The sequence below is a fragment of the Dendropsophus ebraccatus genome, chromosome 1, assembly GCF_027789765.1.
Source record: "Dendropsophus ebraccatus isolate aDenEbr1 chromosome 1, aDenEbr1.pat, whole genome shotgun sequence".
NCBI lineage: Eukaryota > Metazoa > Chordata > Amphibia > Anura > Hylidae > Dendropsophus > Dendropsophus ebraccatus.
The window spans coordinates 163,689,101-163,708,021 of record NC_091454.1 but is presented as its reverse complement, the minus strand read 5'-3'; the positions used below and the strand labels follow the sequence as shown (position 1 = coordinate 163,708,021).

General features: G+C 41.8%; 1 protein-coding gene across 1 annotated transcript in view; it reads right to left on the bottom strand.

Moving 5' to 3' along the window:
* TRPM7 (transient receptor potential cation channel subfamily M member 7) overlaps nt 1–18,921 on the bottom strand; it is a 73,643-nt gene that overhangs the window by 23,328 nt on the left and 31,394 nt on the right. The window contains exons 2-19 of the mRNA XM_069983411.1: nt 16,309–16,388; nt 15,570–15,608; nt 14,843–15,041; nt 14,251–14,464; nt 12,411–12,535; nt 11,520–11,691; nt 11,188–11,362; nt 10,988–11,111; nt 9,643–9,715; nt 9,011–9,111; nt 7,207–7,341; nt 6,677–6,730; nt 4,370–4,510; nt 3,815–3,949; nt 2,642–2,922; nt 1,965–2,193; nt 1,254–1,409; nt 893–1,036 (exon numbers count right to left, since the gene is read on the bottom strand). Coding sequence (XP_069839512.1) covers nt 893–1,036; nt 1,254–1,409; nt 1,965–2,193; nt 2,642–2,922; nt 3,815–3,949; nt 4,370–4,510; nt 6,677–6,730; nt 7,207–7,341; nt 9,011–9,111; nt 9,643–9,715; nt 10,988–11,111; nt 11,188–11,362; nt 11,520–11,691; nt 12,411–12,535; nt 14,251–14,464; nt 14,843–15,041; nt 15,570–15,608; nt 16,309–16,388 — 2,577 coding nt within the window. The remainder of the gene's footprint in view (nt 1–892; nt 1,037–1,253; nt 1,410–1,964; nt 2,194–2,641; nt 2,923–3,814; nt 3,950–4,369; nt 4,511–6,676; nt 6,731–7,206; nt 7,342–9,010; nt 9,112–9,642; nt 9,716–10,987; nt 11,112–11,187; nt 11,363–11,519; nt 11,692–12,410; nt 12,536–14,250; nt 14,465–14,842; nt 15,042–15,569; nt 15,609–16,308; nt 16,389–18,921) is intronic.

Sequence of the window (18,921 nt, the reverse complement as noted above, 5' to 3'; positions counted from 1 at the left end):
TGTGGTGGCAAGAAGTGGTGCTGTCTCTGGAAGAAAGTGACCATGATTTTCTAATGCTGGATAATCCCTTAAGTGGTGATTTTAGTGTTCTTATTGTTACTGAGCCCCCTCCATGGTTCTCAGCTATTTTTCATTCTCTAAATTTTAGGGGACAGCACCAGAGCTGTGCCGTTTACCAGTAATACACATGCATGGACTTCTTTTTCCTTACTTCTCTGGCCAATCACAGGACTGCACATACGTCTCTCTTTTACACCATGACATACTTCTGGAGAAAGTGCACTTGACCGAACTGTTGATTTACATATTTCCAAATGGCATGTGGAGGGAGAAGGGGTTACTGATGCACTGTTTTATTTCTGCTCACAGAGCACATTGCAACCCAAACAGCAGCAGGATCACAGCAAGAAATGGGTTACTATAAGCACTCAGCTGCTATGGGGATGGGGAGAGACAATTACACTGCAGCACTGTGGACATAATACAAGAGATACACTACTATTTATAGAAGGGACAGCTGCCCAGCTTTATGGGTGGTATGTGGTGAAAACAGTGTGGATGTTCTACAGCAGGCATACAGACTCAGATTGCAGGTACACAGCCTAGTCTGTGAGACTCTCTGTCTTCTGCACAAACCCCACCTCCACTTCCTGTATTTTTTTTCTGATTTAGCTGTTACTAGAGATAGATATTCCCGACAGGCAGTCGACAGCAGATTATGGCTCAATAGATTGTAGACTGCAAATTAGAGAGTAGAGAGACACACACAGCAGCCATTATTTGTTTTCTTGGGTGAGGAATCATTTTTGGTTAATGAAGCAATTTGCAAATATGTCAAGTACAAATCTTCAAGGCAATAAACAAGTAGTTTTGAAATGATATTCATACTCACAGTGTTAAACCAAAATTTTACAATGGGGGCATGATAGAATGCATAGAACTTCTGGGTAATGGGAAGTCGACGGGTTTTTGTTTGAGTCTCAATTTCAGTCTTCACATCTGTATTGTCAAAGGCCTGAACTTCCTTGAATACGTTCTAAAAGATGGAAAGAAAATTATATAAAATTAAGCCTTATATAATCTTGCCTATGGCTTTGTTCTAAAAAATAGAAAGGCATTGCTTCCACAAACAGAAAACAAATGAAAAGAAATGCTCCTATTAACATTCTCACCGATTTCAATTTCATTCTGTGCCAATGCTGTATGGTCTCATCAAAGACACAGCAATGTATGCCCTTTAATGTTATACATACCATAGCAATGTTTTCTGGTAGATTCTGAAAGTTATTTTCGCTGTCATCCATTGCCATTTGATGGGCATCCTGAGATTGTGGTATATGGGACATTTCAGCTTTTGTTTTAAATTCAAGCATAAGAATTGTAGGAGGGATCAAAATACTCAGAATCACCTAAAATATTACAAATAAAAGCACAGGTCAAAAGGGACTTGATAAAGTAACGAAATTTAACAAATAACAAGTTTATATGACAAATCACAATACAACAGAACAAGAATATTCTGTACGAACATTTGAGGAGATGGGGGGAATTTTAGGGCAGTGTATCAAATTGCATTCTTCAGCTATGACACTGTTGTCAATTGTTTTATCTCTATCAGCTACCGCCCCATATCTGAAACTCTAAAGCTCGTAATAGACAGCCCAAGCCGCAGTGTAAACCAGCGCCAATCTTCTAGATCAGCACTTATTTACAGAGCCCATTACACGGCTCGATGATCGTACAACATTTCACTTTAATCACCTATCGGTAAGTGTAAACAAGTCTGTTCAATGACAGCAAACAAATGCTGAAAATAGCAGCAAATTTGTGTACCACCATAGCATTGCTTTATGGAGCACTGGTTTTCAAATAGACACCAACATTTAATTTACATTATTTTAAACCAAAATAAAATAGGATTATCCAAGATAAGGTTTTGGCTACAGGTAGAGTTCAAAAATCACCTTATACCAGGAATTTTTTCTCATGTTTAACCTTCCCATCCACATATCAGACAGCAGCATTTGGGTACAAGTGTGTGCAACAAAATTGCGAAGTCGGGAAGATACAGCAAGCTTGAGGCAGGTAGAATTACTCCAATTTTTCAGCTCATATGTGAGAAGCTTCATTGCCATGGTTTCATCTTGTTTAAAGGACTGATCTAGCAAGTCTACCGCTAGCTGGCCAAATTCACTGCAAAAAAAAAAAAAGTTACTGAATAAGGTTACTTCATAAAGTCCTAAAAATTATAACAGGGTTACATGGCCAACTTATGTGACCATGCCTAAAAGAGTGTTCCCATATTATTATTAAAATACTCTTTAGAAGTATAGACACTTTCAATGCTGGAGGTCCAGACTCCCTACAAGATCCCACCACTATACTGGCGGCTAAAGTAATATAGATACCACACAGCAGGTTGGGCTACTGAAGACTTCTTTCAGCCGTGCTGGGAAAAGTTGTGAGCAGCCAACTGAATTGCATTGTAGTCTGCTGACCATCAAAGCTATGTTCTGTAATAAACGCTGTAGCAGCTTCATTTTTAAACCTCCAATAGGTCAAGGTGGTGTGTTTTTTGCAATCTGCAAATACATGATGTCTGAACATGATGCCATCAATGTGTAGATCCTAAGGTAAATACCTTGAATGTTCTTTCAGTTCTTCTGATGTGTCATCTACTACATCGCTCTGTTTTGATTCATAAGCCATAGATCGGCACAATTTGCAGGCAACTAAAGCTTTAGCCATGGACTCTTCCCCATGTTGCCAGAAGAAAAGGGCCATTTTCTGCCTCTTCATCAGCACAGCCCAAACTAGCAGCTCATTAAATGGGTAAGGAAAACGCTTCATTTCGGGATCATCGATGTCTACAATCTCATCTTTCATCCTTTTCTTTTTCCCCTCATCATTTGATGCATCTTGCTAAACAAAATAACAAATTTGGTTGAATTTAACTGAATGAAAATTAGGAAACAATTAAAGTCCAGCGAAAATTTTTATTAAAGTATCGCATTGTCCCATAAAAGTTATACAAAATCACCAATATACACCTATTACAGTAAATGTTTATTAAGTGTTTTTTCCCTGCACTTCTTACTGCATCAAGGCTTCACTTCCTGGATAACATGGTGATGTCACGAACCAACTCCTAGAGCTGTGCGGGCTGTGGCTGCTGGAGAGGATGATGGCAGGGGGATGCTCAGTGTCCCTCAGTGTCCCCCTGCCATCATCCTCTCCAGCAGCCACAGCCCACACAGCTCTGGGAGTCGGGTCGTGACATCATCATGTTATCCAGGAAGTGAAGCCTTGATGCAGTAGTAAGTGCAGGGAAAAAAAGCACTTTATAAGCATTTCCCGTAATAAGTGTATATTGGGGATTTGTATAATACAATACAATACTTTAATAAAAAGTTTTGCTGGACTTCTCCTTTAAGACATAAGGATGTCCCAAGTCAGAACAATAAGCACACAACATAAATAGACTAAAGACTATAACATAATAATCTTACACATGGTGCTTAAGGCCTCTGCAGGTCCTAAATATTTAAACCGCAATAAAAGTTGCTCTCCCTCTGGTCCTAGTTGACTCTACCTTTCATTTAAACAAATATTGTGCCCATATCTGGATCTCCTTATAATTCTCATAAAAGGTTCTACAGACGGCATAAAAGACATACCACTATATAACAAGGAACCAATTTACAGACTACTGTGTCAAATTAGAGAATAACTAAATCAAGTTGTACTCAAATAATAGGCTACAAACCTCTACACTTGAAGTGTATTTTATACTGTAAATATGCTAGAAAAGTACCTTTGGCTTATAGGGCTGTGCAGTTTTTATAAAGTGATTGTGTCTCATCTTCTCCTTTTTATCTGCTCGACTTCCGAAGGACTCTTGGGTTTTACGCATTTGAGGTGTATTGCTTGAAGTGTTTCTGCCAGAACGCTGTAAAATACAATTCAAACTTTTCAGTGATAGAAATTGATAAAAAGTTGTCAGAACTTTGACAAAAGGTGGACACAGACATTAGATTGAAGTAGGTTGATGGCTTTTAGTCCATACTGGCCACTAAGCTTGTATATGCTTATGGAAGATGACCAAGAGAGGAGCATGGATACATGTTCCTACATGCTTGCCCATCTTCCAGACAAGATTGCGGTTAAACCTACAGAGCAGAATGGCACAGCCTGGAAAAGGGTTAACCGGTATCAGATCTATGGGGCACACAGGGAGCTATTGTGCAGTGCATAAACTGAACAATATTCTAAAGTGGTCAACCCCCTTTTAGTCTACGGTATGGAAGGATACAGCCAGGAAAGCACAAAATTAATATAGTGTGATAAGAGGACACCACGTAGCACATACCCGATTTCCAGCATGAAGATTGTTGTAAATGATTCGAAAGCGCTTCCTTGTGTATGTGCATCTATAGGTACCACCCATCAGATACTCAATGACAAGACCAACATCAATCAATGTAATTTTATAGCCTGGTGGAAGATTGCCCTAGAACCAAGAATGAAGAATTAAGTTAAACAAGTTTAAGAGGTGTTCCAGAACTAAGGTACCACTGTACTTGCAATTTCAACAGATGGGGAGACATTTATCAAGACTGGCATAACAGTACGCAAGTCTTAAAGCACCGCCTCCTTTTCCCTGGCCGCATTTACTGAAAGGTGCGTTCTGAAGCAGGTGCAGGTGTTTGCCTGGTTAACACCTTGGGATCTTTCTAATTGATACCTGCTTCCTGTGGTCAAACATGCACCCTACCCCCCTAGGTCCTCCGTCCTATTCTTCATTAATCACAAGGTCTGGTGGGTGCTATGTATACTTTATACTCATACTATAGGATGCTACAGTATAATATACTATATACTTTATATTCCTCAACTACAAAACCTTGTTGTTTTTTTTATTCTGCTACTTTGTTTTAAGGAGGTTATTATGGAGTAGACGTCATCTGAAGTCCCCACTTCAGCACAAAGGATGAAAGTGGTCAATAAGATATCCCATTCGATAAAGTCCTTTATATGAATCAGAAGTGCCTGCGAAATTTTGACAAGGCCAGAGTGGATAGAGAATCCAGCTACTGATTTGAGTGTTTATTAACTTTTCATGCCTTCAAGACCGAGGGGGTAAGAGTCATCTGGTGTATGTAAATGTGTGTGTAATTGGGCAGGTTCCTTCTGAGGGCACAATGTCCTTGAATTTGTCATTAGCGTATTGTCTTATAAATACTAATACCTTACGTCAGTCACATCAATTATTATGCCCCACAGAATTTCTTATTGGTCGCATAGTGATGTCTCCCACCATTCGCTGTACTTAAACTGCTAATGTTCTCAGGCAGATTCTAAAATTCATTGGTTTGTTTGTATTACTTTCCTTTTTTCTGTGAATATTTTAAACTAAGGCCTTTTTAATGATTTACAAAAAAAAATGCTAATACAAAATATGTTATTAATGTTTATCTCGTCTTCTGATGCCCCACCTTTGGTCTCACTATGCCCCAGTTTCCACATTGTCTAAGGATTATATAATGATATCATATACTGTTTGGCTTCTTCTTCCCTTTGCTTTGAGGCGCTCATTCTAGATTTCACCTTTCAGTCTAGATCACTTGAAAGCATACAGGGGGACAATGAATTGTTTCCAGCCCACAGTGCGTGATTGAGTGTGTGATGTTCTGAGCCAATCATGCCTGCCCACTTTATGAGGCCCTTCCCCTCTCGCAGCCTCTAGTCTCACAGACAGGAAAGTTGAACTTCCAACCACCACCTTCCCATTTTCAAATGTATTGAAGCATTTTTAATAGATTGTTAAGGGGTAATGGGGAGACCAAGGATCCTTTTACATGATCCGATATGCGGCTGAGTACGGCCACAAAGTAGTGTGCTCCCTTGCTGTGCCTTTTTAAGGTGTGATCAATCACATGACCTGGTTGCATGAACGATCGCTGTATCATTTGTGCAGCCATCAAATGCACCATTATCTGCTGCACATAATCAGTATGCACAAAAATACATTACAAACACAGTATTGGCTGAATGAGCTTCCCAGGAACTCTCATTAGCAGTAAATCTGCCTGTGTAAAAGGGTCTTTAGAGTTGAAAAGGTGTAATGGCCCTATTTCACGGGTCATCTAGAGGAGCAAACGAGCGCTCTCAGCGCTCGTTTGCTCCTGGTTCCCGCTCGCTGCTGCTGCCGCCGCTATTCAGCGTGGCTGCAGCAAGCGGGTGAGTGCGGGAGGGGCGGCGGGGACCTGCGGAGGGGCTGCCCGGGTGATCGTTGATCGTCATAGGATACAGCAGCGTCTGCTGCCGATGCTCCTATTCAACGGAGCGACGGCAGCAGATCGTTGCTGTATCAGTCGCTTGTTTTTCAACATGTTGAAAAACAAGCGACTGCAACGATCAGCCGACTTGAACGATGTTGGCTGATCGTTGCACTCTATTCCCCGGGACGATTATCGTAAGTAGCGGCCGATATCGGCCGAATACGGACGATAGTTGTTCTGTGGAATAGGGCCTTAAGTGTGATTTTCAATCCCCTAATAAAATTATAAAAAAATAGAACAAAATAATCACACTATAGGATAACAAGCTATAATTAATTGCTAACACAAGAAGGAGGACATGATAGTACACAATAGGAGACAATGCTTGGATTTACCTGCTTAACATCTCGGACAAGATGAAACAGAGTAGGGTTAGTAGGACCTTGTTTCTTTAATGGAGAAAAGAAATAAATGTGAGTAATACTATGACTTCAGTTAATATATGGCAATACTTCATATATTTACTGACATCATAAGCTGAAATTATGATGGAAAGCTCTAAGAAACCGAGTATACAAAGTTCCAACTAAAACACTATTTTCTAAGTGTAATAAAGGGAACTGATCAATAAGAAAAGGCATAACCATGTCCATAAACATCAAACAGCTTTTACAAACTCAATCACTATTGTGGCCATGAGTTGTCAGGTGTAACCAGTAGAAAAGGTGTGCCACCAGAAAAAAACAGGGTCTTTTGTATTCTTACTTAATAAAGAGTCAAAAGTTAAAATTAATACCTTTGCATGATCATTTCCCTTTAAATATATGGATGGCATGGTAAAGCACAATTGATGGTAATTAGAAGAGTGAATCTCCTGCTAGCTGGCTCACGATAGAGTAGTAAAACATAACGTAATATAACTTACGGTGTTATATAGCTCTTCCAGTCTGGGAATTGTTAGAAATTTATGCATGCTGACTCCATTCTCTATTAGAAGTTTTACAAATGCAACCCTGTCCATTACAAGCGCATCCAGCATGGCTTGCTCCAGGGCACCAACCTGAAGAAAAGTTTATGTTACAATAGCGAACAGTAAAGATCATACAAACAAAATAGATGTACTAACATAAATGTATAAGAGAAACAAGTAAGAAAGAAACAATTGTGCTACATGCTAAATACTTTAACAAAAAAAAAAAAAAACCTCCAGGCACAACTAGGACTGCTAACTCTACCTCCCAAATGCAACTTTCCAAGGTGCTCTGTAAGGGCCTGTTCACACAGCGCAAGAACGGCAGAACTCTGCTGCAGAATGGTCTGCCGCGGAATGCCGCCAGCTTCCGTGTCATAATGACACTATGGGAGGTGCACGGCTGCATCTCTCAGCGCTGGAGAATCAACATGTTTATTGTTTAGCGCGGGGAGAGGAGCCACGTGCGCCTCCCATAGAGTATTATGACACTGACGCTGGCGGCATTCCACGATGGACAATTCCAGCCAAAAGTCAATGGAGAAGCAGTGCACATGCTGAGCCACCACTTATTTCACTTAGGGTACAATGGAACCCAGTGCTCTTACCCCTATGGATCAGACAGTTATCCCCTAACCTGTAGATAAGTTGATAAGTTCTAATCTTGAAGGTCCTTAACACCACACATCATAACTAAACAGCTACACATCAAAGATTTTACACAGAATGATCAGTGGTGAGTCTTAAACAGCTGCATGAATGAGTGCTGATCATTTATACAGTCCTTTAACTTCAATACTGTAGGACCATTTACACAAGGCTTTAACAATTATTTAAATTGCCACACAAAAGATGAGCAAGCATTTTTCTTAATTTGGCAGCTGATCACTGGCCCTTTCACATGGCCCATGTAAAAGGTCTGTTACTAAGATGTACAGGGCAAATGGCAATATGAAGTCTCCTTCTCTGACATCACCTGCTGTTCTGCAAGAGCTGGCAGCAGAATATGCATATCACAAACTTCAAGTATTCTGTAACATCCATTTGCATTAAAGGCCATCTTTTACTTTGGCTAGTCTAGGTACAAAAATGGTGCGTGGCTAATCCATAAATGTTAGCGCTGCCCAAAAGACTCCAAATAGAGGCTGAATAAAGTAAAAATATTTATTAAAAGTGCACAATATTTACGCGTTTCGAGGAACAGAGGTCCTCTTCATCAGAATAGCAGTGCATGGATGCACTGCTATTCTGATGAAGAGGACCTCTGTTCCTCGAAACGCGTAAATATTGTGCACTTTTAATAAATATTTTTAATTTATTCAGCCTCTATTTGGAGTCTTTTGGGCAGCGCTAACATTTATGGATTAGCCACGCACCATTTTTGTACCTAGACTAGCCTTATTCCCACGGGCCCCCACTTGGGAGCATCCCGTTTGGGCTATCCTAGTTGGCCTGCAGCCCTGCACTCTCCACCGAAGCACCATATCCTGGCATCTTCTGAAGACCTGGTACCCATTTGGGCGATATGCATAAAGCCCAAGGGTCTTGAAGGTGAGCACCCCATCAGCACCTTGCATTTTTAACTGACTTGTTTGTACGGTATCACACGAGGCGCTGCTGCCTGGCTTTTTTCTCTCTCCCTTATCTTTTACTTTGGAAACATTCATTCTTGGCTCTGCTGTGTTAAATGCCACTAGTATTATATATAACTGAATTTTCTTTTTCGAGACTAATTTCTAACAATATGTTGCATGCTTACCAGCCACTGTTGTCCATAGACAAATACATGGTTTTTGGCTATGTCAACCCTGTCCCATGCCAGAGTCAAAACCAGTTGGTCCAATGCAGATGCATTTGTTCCTGGAGAGGAAAAAAGTGCATATAATTAAACAACTCTATTTAACACTATATATTATCAACGGACAGAAATAAAAATAGAAACACTGAATATACTATATAATATATACTATATGTAGACTATGTGCTCTCAAAGTCATATGTAGTGATATATACTTAACAGCAAAGACTATTATCACTTTGGATTATGATTAGATAGTATAACAGCTAACATCTAAAAGCGATATATCCTCAACAGCAAAGACTATAACCACTTTGGATCATGATTTGATAGTATAAAAGCTAACATCTAAATGAAGTGAAGCGCTTTGTTGGATCAGCGCTCCGCTCATCAAACCTCCAACCTTTCAGCGCTGCTCCGCTCCATGCCGCTCCAGGTTCCCGGGGGAAAGCTAGATCCAATTCTGGGAAAGTGGGAGAAGTGTCCAAGAATTGGATCCAGCTTTTCCTGGCGGCTTGATAAGCAGAGCACTGATTTAACTTAGCGCTTTGCTTTGTTTACATGACCAATTTGTTCATCTCTAGCTGTATTACCTTTTAATAGAGCAGTAAGGATTGCAACATCAATGTCCTGGTGTTCATCTGAGCCCATGTGAAACACAGTTATCTGTTAAAAAAAAAAAAAAAAAGACAGTAATGATCATTTTAGAGCTGGAGGCAACTACACCTCTAGAATAAATGTACTTCATCCAAGCTCATCTAAGAAAAAAATAATAATAATAATAAAATACAAAAAAATCTCAATACCAGAAAAGTGTTTTGTTTTTTATACTCAGAGTTTAACATTTTCCCAGATAGTGACACATGTTCAAATTTAAAAGTGCACACAAAATTATACAGTCCTGGCAGCCTGCAGCTACCACTGGGGAAAGCTTACTGAAGACTTATCTATACAGCTTAGGCTGGGTTCACACTACGTATATTTCAGTCAGTATATGTATATTTCAGTCAGTATATTTCAGTCAGTATTGCAACCAAAACCAGGAGTGGATTAAAAACACAGAAAGGATCTGTTCACACAATGTTGAAATTGAGTGGATGGCCGCCATTTAATGGCAAATATTTGCTGTTATTTTAAAACAACGGCTGTTGTATTGATATAATGGCAGTTATTTACTATGATATGGCGGCCATCCACTCAATTTCACCAGTGTGTGAACAGATCCTTTCTGTGTTTTTAATCCACTCCTGGTTTTGGTTGCAATACTGACTGAAATATACTGACTAAAATATACGTAGTGTGAACGCAGCCTTAAAGTTAATTCAAAAGACGAAAGCTCCCAGTAGAGGCGGGCGGATTTTTATCTTTTAGTACAAACCTATCAAGCTAAACATTCAGCAATATCATGTTATAAAGCAGAAAGACCATATGTGTATACGTGCTCTCACTGAATTAGACCACCCAACAGATTTACATGAAGTAGAAGCTGGGGCTATGAATTTTCTTCTATAAAAAGAAAACTGCTTATAATAATCGAGAAGGAAGCTTTGCTATAGCAATCTTTCAGGACGTAGCTGATTTATAGCTATACAGCAGAAAACAAATGGCCTGTCTATTGATGACAGTCACATTAGCACACGGTGTTCAATGTTAGAATTATTCAGCTAAATCTGGAAGCTTTCCATTTAAGATTCTGTTAATTTAGGAAAATGAGAGCTCTCAGCTGGTAACTGAAGTGTACATCACTTTATGGCCATTGAAGAGCCTGAGAGGGAATGAAGGAGAAAAACACATTGTGGTAATTGTCCACAATAAAGGGACATAGATTACTACCGCTTTTATTTTCACAATGTAAATTGTAAAATGATGACAGGACGTCACTAAGCTGCTGAGAATCTCCACATGCAGTTTTGTTACTATACCAGGGGTGGTACTTACAAGTTCCTTGTTTTTCATGCACTCCATAACAATCTGAAATAGATGGACGGCCTCAGACTGGCTAAAGTTGAAAGTCTTTTTGATAGTTGAAATGATTTCAGACTCTGCACCTTCAGGAAGATTCCTAAAAGTAGATACATCAATCAAATATTTCTGTTTAATGAATATGAGCATTCCAGGCTACTTAATAAATCGCATACCCTCCTTCCTCAGTTTGCTTGTGCACATAAGCCAATATATCAGCAGCTCTGCCTGTTCCCTCACAAACCACAACAGGCACAGGTGGGTTTTCCTGAAGATATTCCAGCACTGTGAGGATCACATTGGGACCACCTTCAAATATTAGGGCCACTACAGGAACCCCTTGGCCAATACCTGAAAATGAGACAGGTAAAGATTAGTTAAAATATCATATACATGTAGAGGTTCATCAGGAATATGTAGTGTATGTTTACCACCAACTACAGAAGTAGATTATAAAATTCTCATCTTTTTAATAACCATCAATGTGACTACAAAGACCAGAACCTACGTGCATGAATGCGCTGTAAGTTTATGGTTTTTTCCAGCTCTCTCCGTAAGCTCACTTCTGCACCTTGTTTTCCAACAGTACCATCATCCACCAGGATAAAATGGGAATGCATATTGTTGAGAACATTGAGTTTACTCAGAGGGTTCAGCAACGTTTGATAAGGAGCAATGACCTGGGAAGAAAACGAAAAGAACGACTTTGGATGTCACCAAAAACTTTACAGTCATGAGCAATGAATGAGGTCCTCTGACTTTCATCAGAAATCATTATTGTATAACTGATAGTGTATAACTTGTTGGGGTGTATGTTCCATTTAATTCTATTTAAACCTAAATTTTCCATAATGATTCGTTTTACTGAGAGCATTAAGTCACTTGGCTTTAAAAGGGAACCAATCAGCCCAGTCGGGCTGATATGGTTCCCTGAACCTGCAGCAGTAGCGGTATACCCAAAAAAAAAAAAAAAAGAAAAAAAAAAGGACTTTAATCTCCTCGGCCGGTACGTGCCAGCATACAGCGGTTCAGGGAACCATAACAGCCCGATTGGGCTGATTGGTTCCCTTAAATTCTATCTTGGTGGAATAACTGCAATATTTTGAATAGGAGATCTGAACTGACTCCAAGATTATTGTGGTCCTTCTGTATCTAATGGTGCGTTTACACAGAGATTTATCTGACAGATTTTTAAAGCCAAAGCCAGGAATGGATTTGAAACGGAGAAATCTCAGTCTTTCCTTTATGACCTGTTCTCTGTTTATAGCCTGTTTCTTGTTTTGGCTTCAAAAATCTGTCAGATAAATCTTTGTGTAAACGCAGCCTAAGACTTAAGACTTTTTTTTTCCCCAAAACAAAATGTAAAAAAAAAAAATAAAATGTACCAGCATCTACTTACATCTCTTCCAACCAGATCATTACGGTTTTCAATGACTCCCCATGGTGCTATTCCAATAGTGCAAATCTTGCGGGATGATCTCGAAGCATGCTCTCTAAGTGCATCACCAACATGTTTTGCTACACCTAAGTTTAAAAACAAAAAGTAGGAAATGTGGAATGAACACCATAGAACTATCCATCCCCACGCATATTTTACAGCTGGCACAATGCAGTCATAGTAATGCTCTCCTTGCATTCACCACACCCAGGCAGTAAAGGCAGACTACACTGGTAGTTGCTTGATTTTATACATCTGCAGCAATGGAACTGAAACAAAACACCTGAATTTAACTATTAAAGGGTCATTTACGAGCTCTGTGATTTATGGACCCTGCGGAGCATTAAGCTGTGTAGTGAAATAACAGACCTACAGGCATCGTGTATCAACGATGCCAGGAAAGCTGACAGTTTTTAAATCTTCCTGGGACTTGTCGTGTGGCTGTGCCAGTGAAGTCCCATGAAGATTTAAAGCCACTCTGTACCCACAAATCGCCCCCTCCCCCCCCCCCCCCCCCCCCCCCAAACCGCTTGTACCGTCAGATAGCTGCTTTTAATCCAAGATCTGTCCTGCGGTCCGTTCGGCAGGTGCTTAGATTGTGTAAGCATCAGGCTGGCACAACCTCTCTGTCCCTTCTCCCCACCCTCCTCATCATTAGGAATGCTCCAGGCAGATTGTCTCCTATTCCTCTGCTGTGTGAATACTGAACACGGGCTGGATCGATAAGGCACCTGTGCAATGTTCAGACAGGAGAAAATGTTCTAGTGGCATTCCTAATGATAAAGAGGGTGGGGAGGGGGGACGGAGGGGTGGTGCAAAGTTAGGGCACAGATAGTCTAAGCTCCAGCCGTTGGGCACGGGGCTGTAAGTTTAAAAGTTGTTTTTTAGGACAATAACTGCATTACCTACTGAATGGACCCCAGGACAGATCTTTGATTAAAAGCAGCGATCCGAAGGTACAGGTGGTTTGGTCAGATTGTGGGTACAGAGTCGCTTTAAACACTTTTAGCTCTCCTAGCCTCATACTGATACATGATCCCGGGAGGTCGGCTATTCCACTACACAACTTCACGCTTCTTAAGGTCTGTAAATCACGGAGCGTGTGAGTGACCCCTTAGTTACTCTGTAAAGTGTTTTTCTGTGTTTACATCACATCACACTAGAGAAACTTATTCCAACACAATAAGTCTGTCTTATGTCAAATAGAAAAGAGTGGTGGGCATTAGAGATGAGCGAACCTCACACCCGTCCGGCCCACCAGGTTCTGCACTCTCTCAGTGCCTGCCTGCCTTGGTCGTGCCCTCTATGGACCCTTCTCCGGGCAACTGCTTGGTTTGTGTTTGCAAATTGTTTTTGTTTTAATTGCTTGCTAGTCATATTCCCTTACTCTCCCCATGGACTTCCTGGTTATTCTTACTGCCCATGACTATGTCAGCTTTTTTCATTTTGCTTAATTCTGTTGTGTTGTCTTATATTGAAAATCTTTAATAAAAAGACAATTATTAAAAAAGAGATGAGCGAACCTCGCGCATGCTCGAGTCCATCCGAACCCGAACTTTCGGCATTTGATTAGCGGTGGCTGCTGAACTTGGATAAAGCCCTAAGGCTATGTGGAAAACATGGATTTAATCATTAGCTGTATCCATGTTTTCCAGACAACCTTAGAGCTTTATCCAAGTTCAGCAGCCACCGCTAATCAAATGCCGAACGTTCGGGTTCGGATGGACTCGAACCCGAACCCGCTTCGCTCATCTCTAGTAGTCATACTACATACAGATTCTGCCAATAGTTTGGGGCTTACCAGCATTTACCCCTCCAGTGACAATCCAGGCTCCGGTGGTTACAGCAGCTTTTATGAGGCCTTTACCGATCAGTTGCTTGATCCGTGGATGAAGCTCAAACTTCTGCATTCCTCCATGTACAGAGATGACAAGTTTTGGCAATTCCATCTGCCACTCCTTTAGCATCAGCTGTAGGATGGTTTCTGGCTTTGTGTCGTAGGACAACCTGACATACTATAACAATCGCAGATATTTAAATGTTTACATGTTTTTTTTATACATTACATAGTTTATATACACATAAGGTTTTAAATGTTTGAGTGATTTAAACGGATGTTAAAGTGGTTTTGCCACCATGGACACTTCCTTCTGTCCACAGTGTATGATCGCAGGCGATCCAACTGCTGGGATGGCCTAATATCTCTAGAATCAGACACCTAAATATGCTCTGCCATCTTTGACTCTTCCATAGACAATGGATGGAGCAGTATCCTTACTGCTGCTCTATCCAAATGGCAGATTTAGATGATTTAGATTTTGGATACTTGCCCATTGTAGCAAAACCCCTTTAATGCACATAAAACAGTGAAAATGCCATTTTGTTCCCTGTACCTTTGCTCTGTAGGAATGTGATCCACCTTGAAAATTGATGACACCATATGCATCTGTTGGGCTCTCTTCTGTGTGTTTTTCCACAGACCATTCTTCCAGATCTTCTGTAAAATTTTCACCTAGTTTCAAATCGGAGTACTTCATAGCGATGCTGGCGGTGAAGCAGGCATGTTGTCTGACCAGGCGGCCACAGCAGCATCTACAGGGTGGTAAGAGAAATTTTACTTTCACCGTCCACCAAACAGAGAACAGCGAAAAAGTTATATGCGGAAAGTTCTACAGTGCATCTTTGGCTTCGCATGTTGTGTTATCAGTAGAGAACATGGAAAACCTAGTGGTGGCTTATCTCTCCGTGAACTAACAGATCCAAATACTTAATCCAATACACGTTAGATGGTCACCTGGTCCTACTGAAACTAACAGGTTCAGTTGACCTTCATTTAAAGTGTACCAACATCAAGATTATTACACGCAGGAGATCCCCAATTCAAGTTGTGTTCACATATGGCATTTTTGTTATGTTTTACTTGCACTCTTGCAATGATTTTCTGCTATTTGGCTGCAAACTGCGCAATTTACAGGAAAACAGCAGAAGAAACACAAAAATGCAAATGTGTGAACACTGCTTTAACAGCCCAAATGATAATTTACCTAAATGTTGACTGTAGAAACAATACTTACTAGAAAAGAGAACATAGAAGGGATGGTATGTGACAATTTTACAAACCTCACAAGCTGCTGGCAAATCTGGCATCCTGGAAGGCATCTATAATAGCAAAGAAAATGGACTTAAAAACAGACAACAAATTTTATTAATAACCCTCCTGGACCAGCGGAGCCCTGAACACAGAAATAAAAGCTTCAGACCAGCAAGGATGGACTATCAGCATGCAGACATAGCTATCCTGTCCTAAAACACAAATTTTGTTGGCAAATATAATATGGAATAAAATCTGGGATAATCCCTAGTGGTCTAAAGATTACATTTTTGTAGAAATAGTTTTCCTTTAATAAAACCTATCAGCAGGTTAGACGCACCTAACTTGCTGATATCTTTCTTACCTTCAGCCCCAAAGCCATTTTCGGGAGATTAGAAGTGCATTTCGTATGCTAATATTAGCAAAGCATCGCAAATATAATTTAATTTGTGGCTGTAGCTACTTCAACAGGTCTGGACACCACTTAAACCACTAGTTTACAATATGGTTTTGAGCCCGAGAAGTAAATCTATCCCAGCTGTGTATGGCACTACATTAGGGCTTGTCTTACAAGGAATTGTGCCAAAACCCCTAATGCAGGCACCAGTGAGTATTCAACAATGTATACAATAAGGTATAGGATAACATTTTGTGGCTGTAAGTTATATAAGGCCTAGCATGTTTATTTCCAAGCATTCAGCGATCAATGTGTAGGTCTGAAAATTCCTTTATATGAGATAAAGGAAAGAAAAAAAAAATGTCCATTACCTGTGTGGGTCCTTCGAACTTGGAATTATGTAGATACATTCCCTCTTGGCGAAAGTGCTTTCGATCCAAGATTTCTGGGACTAAACAGAAAATAAAAATAAATAAAGTTAGCTTTAACCAACTAAATGTAAAGGATACGTCTCATCTGGTAACAATACATTATTTAATATAGGTAAGGTAGAGAAAGAGTTGACCGGCACCAGCCGATACAGCACGCTTCGGCCCGTATATACAGAGGACGGGAAAGTGCCGCTGTCCCATATGTATCCTATCCACCCGAGTCGCGGTGCAGAGACAAATAAGCCAAGTAAGCAATGGAAACAAAGACAGAGAATCTCGCACTCACAGACTTCACAGATGCTGGTGGTTTATTTACGGGTACATCAGAACCAAGTGCTGCGGGGAGAGGGGAGATGAAAACGCAGGTGTGTTCACAGGAGCAACAATGTTTCGCGCCTGCTACGGCGCTTCGTCTGGCTAGGAACTAGGTTCCTAGCCAGACGAAGCGCCGTAGCAGGCGCGAAACATTGTTGCTCCTGTGAACACACCTGCGTTTTCATCTCCCCTCTCCCCGCAGCACTTGGTTCTGATGTACCCGTAAATAAACCACCAGCATCTGTGAAGTCGGTGAGTGCGAGATTCTCTGTCTCTTTGTTTACATTATTTAATATACTGCACAACGTATGCAAACTAACCAAGACATAACACAATTACTGCAGAATTCACCTAAGGCAGCAACGTCTTCACACAGCAGAGCAGGGATTCCCCAGCAGAGCGCGCACCACAGACCTCAGTGTACGCTGCCGGCCTGTCCTTCCCGGAAGTGCAGGCCGGCGGCGTACGCTGAGATCACTGATGCGCGCTCTGCTGGGGAATCCCCGGGACATCCCTACAGAGCGCGTATCAGCCGGGGGCTGGACCGACGGGAAGAGAAGAAGACAGCCGCAGCGGGGAACGAGGTGCTAGGTGAGTTGTTTTTGTTATTTTTTTTTCTGTCTGGGGGGCATCTACAAGGGGAGAGCGCACAGGTAGACTATATACTACACGGGGGACCTCACAGGGGGCTATATACTACTGGGGGGAGCGCACAGGGGGCTATATACTACAGGGGGGACCTCACAGGGGGCTATATACTACAGGGGGGACCTCACAGGGGGCTATATACTACTGAGGGGGCTATATACTACAGGGGGGACCTCACAGGGGCTATATACTACAGGGGGAAAGCACAAGGGGGGCTATATACTACTGGGGGGGACCTCACAGGGGGCTATATACTACTGGGGGGAGAGCACAGGGGCGCTATATACTACTGGGGGGAGCTCACAGGGGGCTATATACTACAGGGGGACAGCGCACGGGGGGGCTATATACTACAGGGGGAGCTCACGGGGGGCTATATACTACAGGGGAGAGCTCACAGGGGGGCTATATACTACAGGGGAGAGCTCACAGGGGGGCTATATACTACAGGGGGAGAGCACAGGGGGGCTATATACTACTGGGGGGAGCTTACAGGGGGCTATATACTACTGGGGGACAGCGCACAGGGGGCTATATACTACAGGGGGAGAGCGCACAGGGGGGCTATATACTACTGGGGGGAGCTCACAGGGGGCTATATTCTACAGGGGGAGAGCGCACGGGGAGGCTATATACTACTGGGGGGAGCTCACAGGGGGCTATATACTACAGGGGGAGAGCGCACAGGGGGGCTATATACTACTGGGGGAGCAACAGGGGGCTATATACTACTCAGGGAGACCGCACAGGGGGGGCTATACACTACTGGGGGAGCAACAGGGGGGCTATATACTACCAGGGCAGTCACCCCCTTTGTACCTAATATCAAAGGCCTGGTGAGAGAGAAAAAAAATGCCAGTTTTCCCGCTAATAAGCAGCAATTCTGTATATAAATAGTTGAACGTTTGTGACAAAGTAACAAAACACGTTTCCTACTGATGTTCAGCTCGGACCTTCACCTGACAATAGACCCCGGTAAGTGGACCTTCACTAAAAGTTGTTGAGTACCCCTGCTATAGACAATAGAAAATCTGTAGGTAACATGTGAATGGGGCTATTTAAATGACTGACTCGGTAAATGCTGCTTTAGGTGCCTATTCCACGAAGCGATAATCGGCTGCTTATTATCGCTCAGTGGAATAGAGACATTTCCAACCTAAAATCATCGGTCACCGACCGCACATAGCTGCATGTAAAAACAGTGCGCGACCAGCGATTTCAGAAGCTCCATATATTACCTAGCTCCATACATTACCATTAACTATTGAAGTCAGTAAAGCCCCTATTTCATGGGTCGTTTTAGAGGAGCAAACGAGCGCTCTCAGTGCTCGTTTGTTCCTCGTTCCCCGCTCACTGCCGCCGCTATTAAACGCGGCTGCAGCGAGCGGGTGAGTGCGGGAGAGGCGGCAGGGAGGCTGCCCGGGTGATCACTAATCGTCCGGGCAGCCCATAGGATACAGCAGCATCTGCTGCCGATGCTTCTATTCAACGGAGCGACGGCAGCTGATCGTTGCAAAAAAAATGTTGAAAAACAAGCGACTGCAACGATCAGCCGACATGAACGATGTCAGCTGATCGTTGCACTCTATT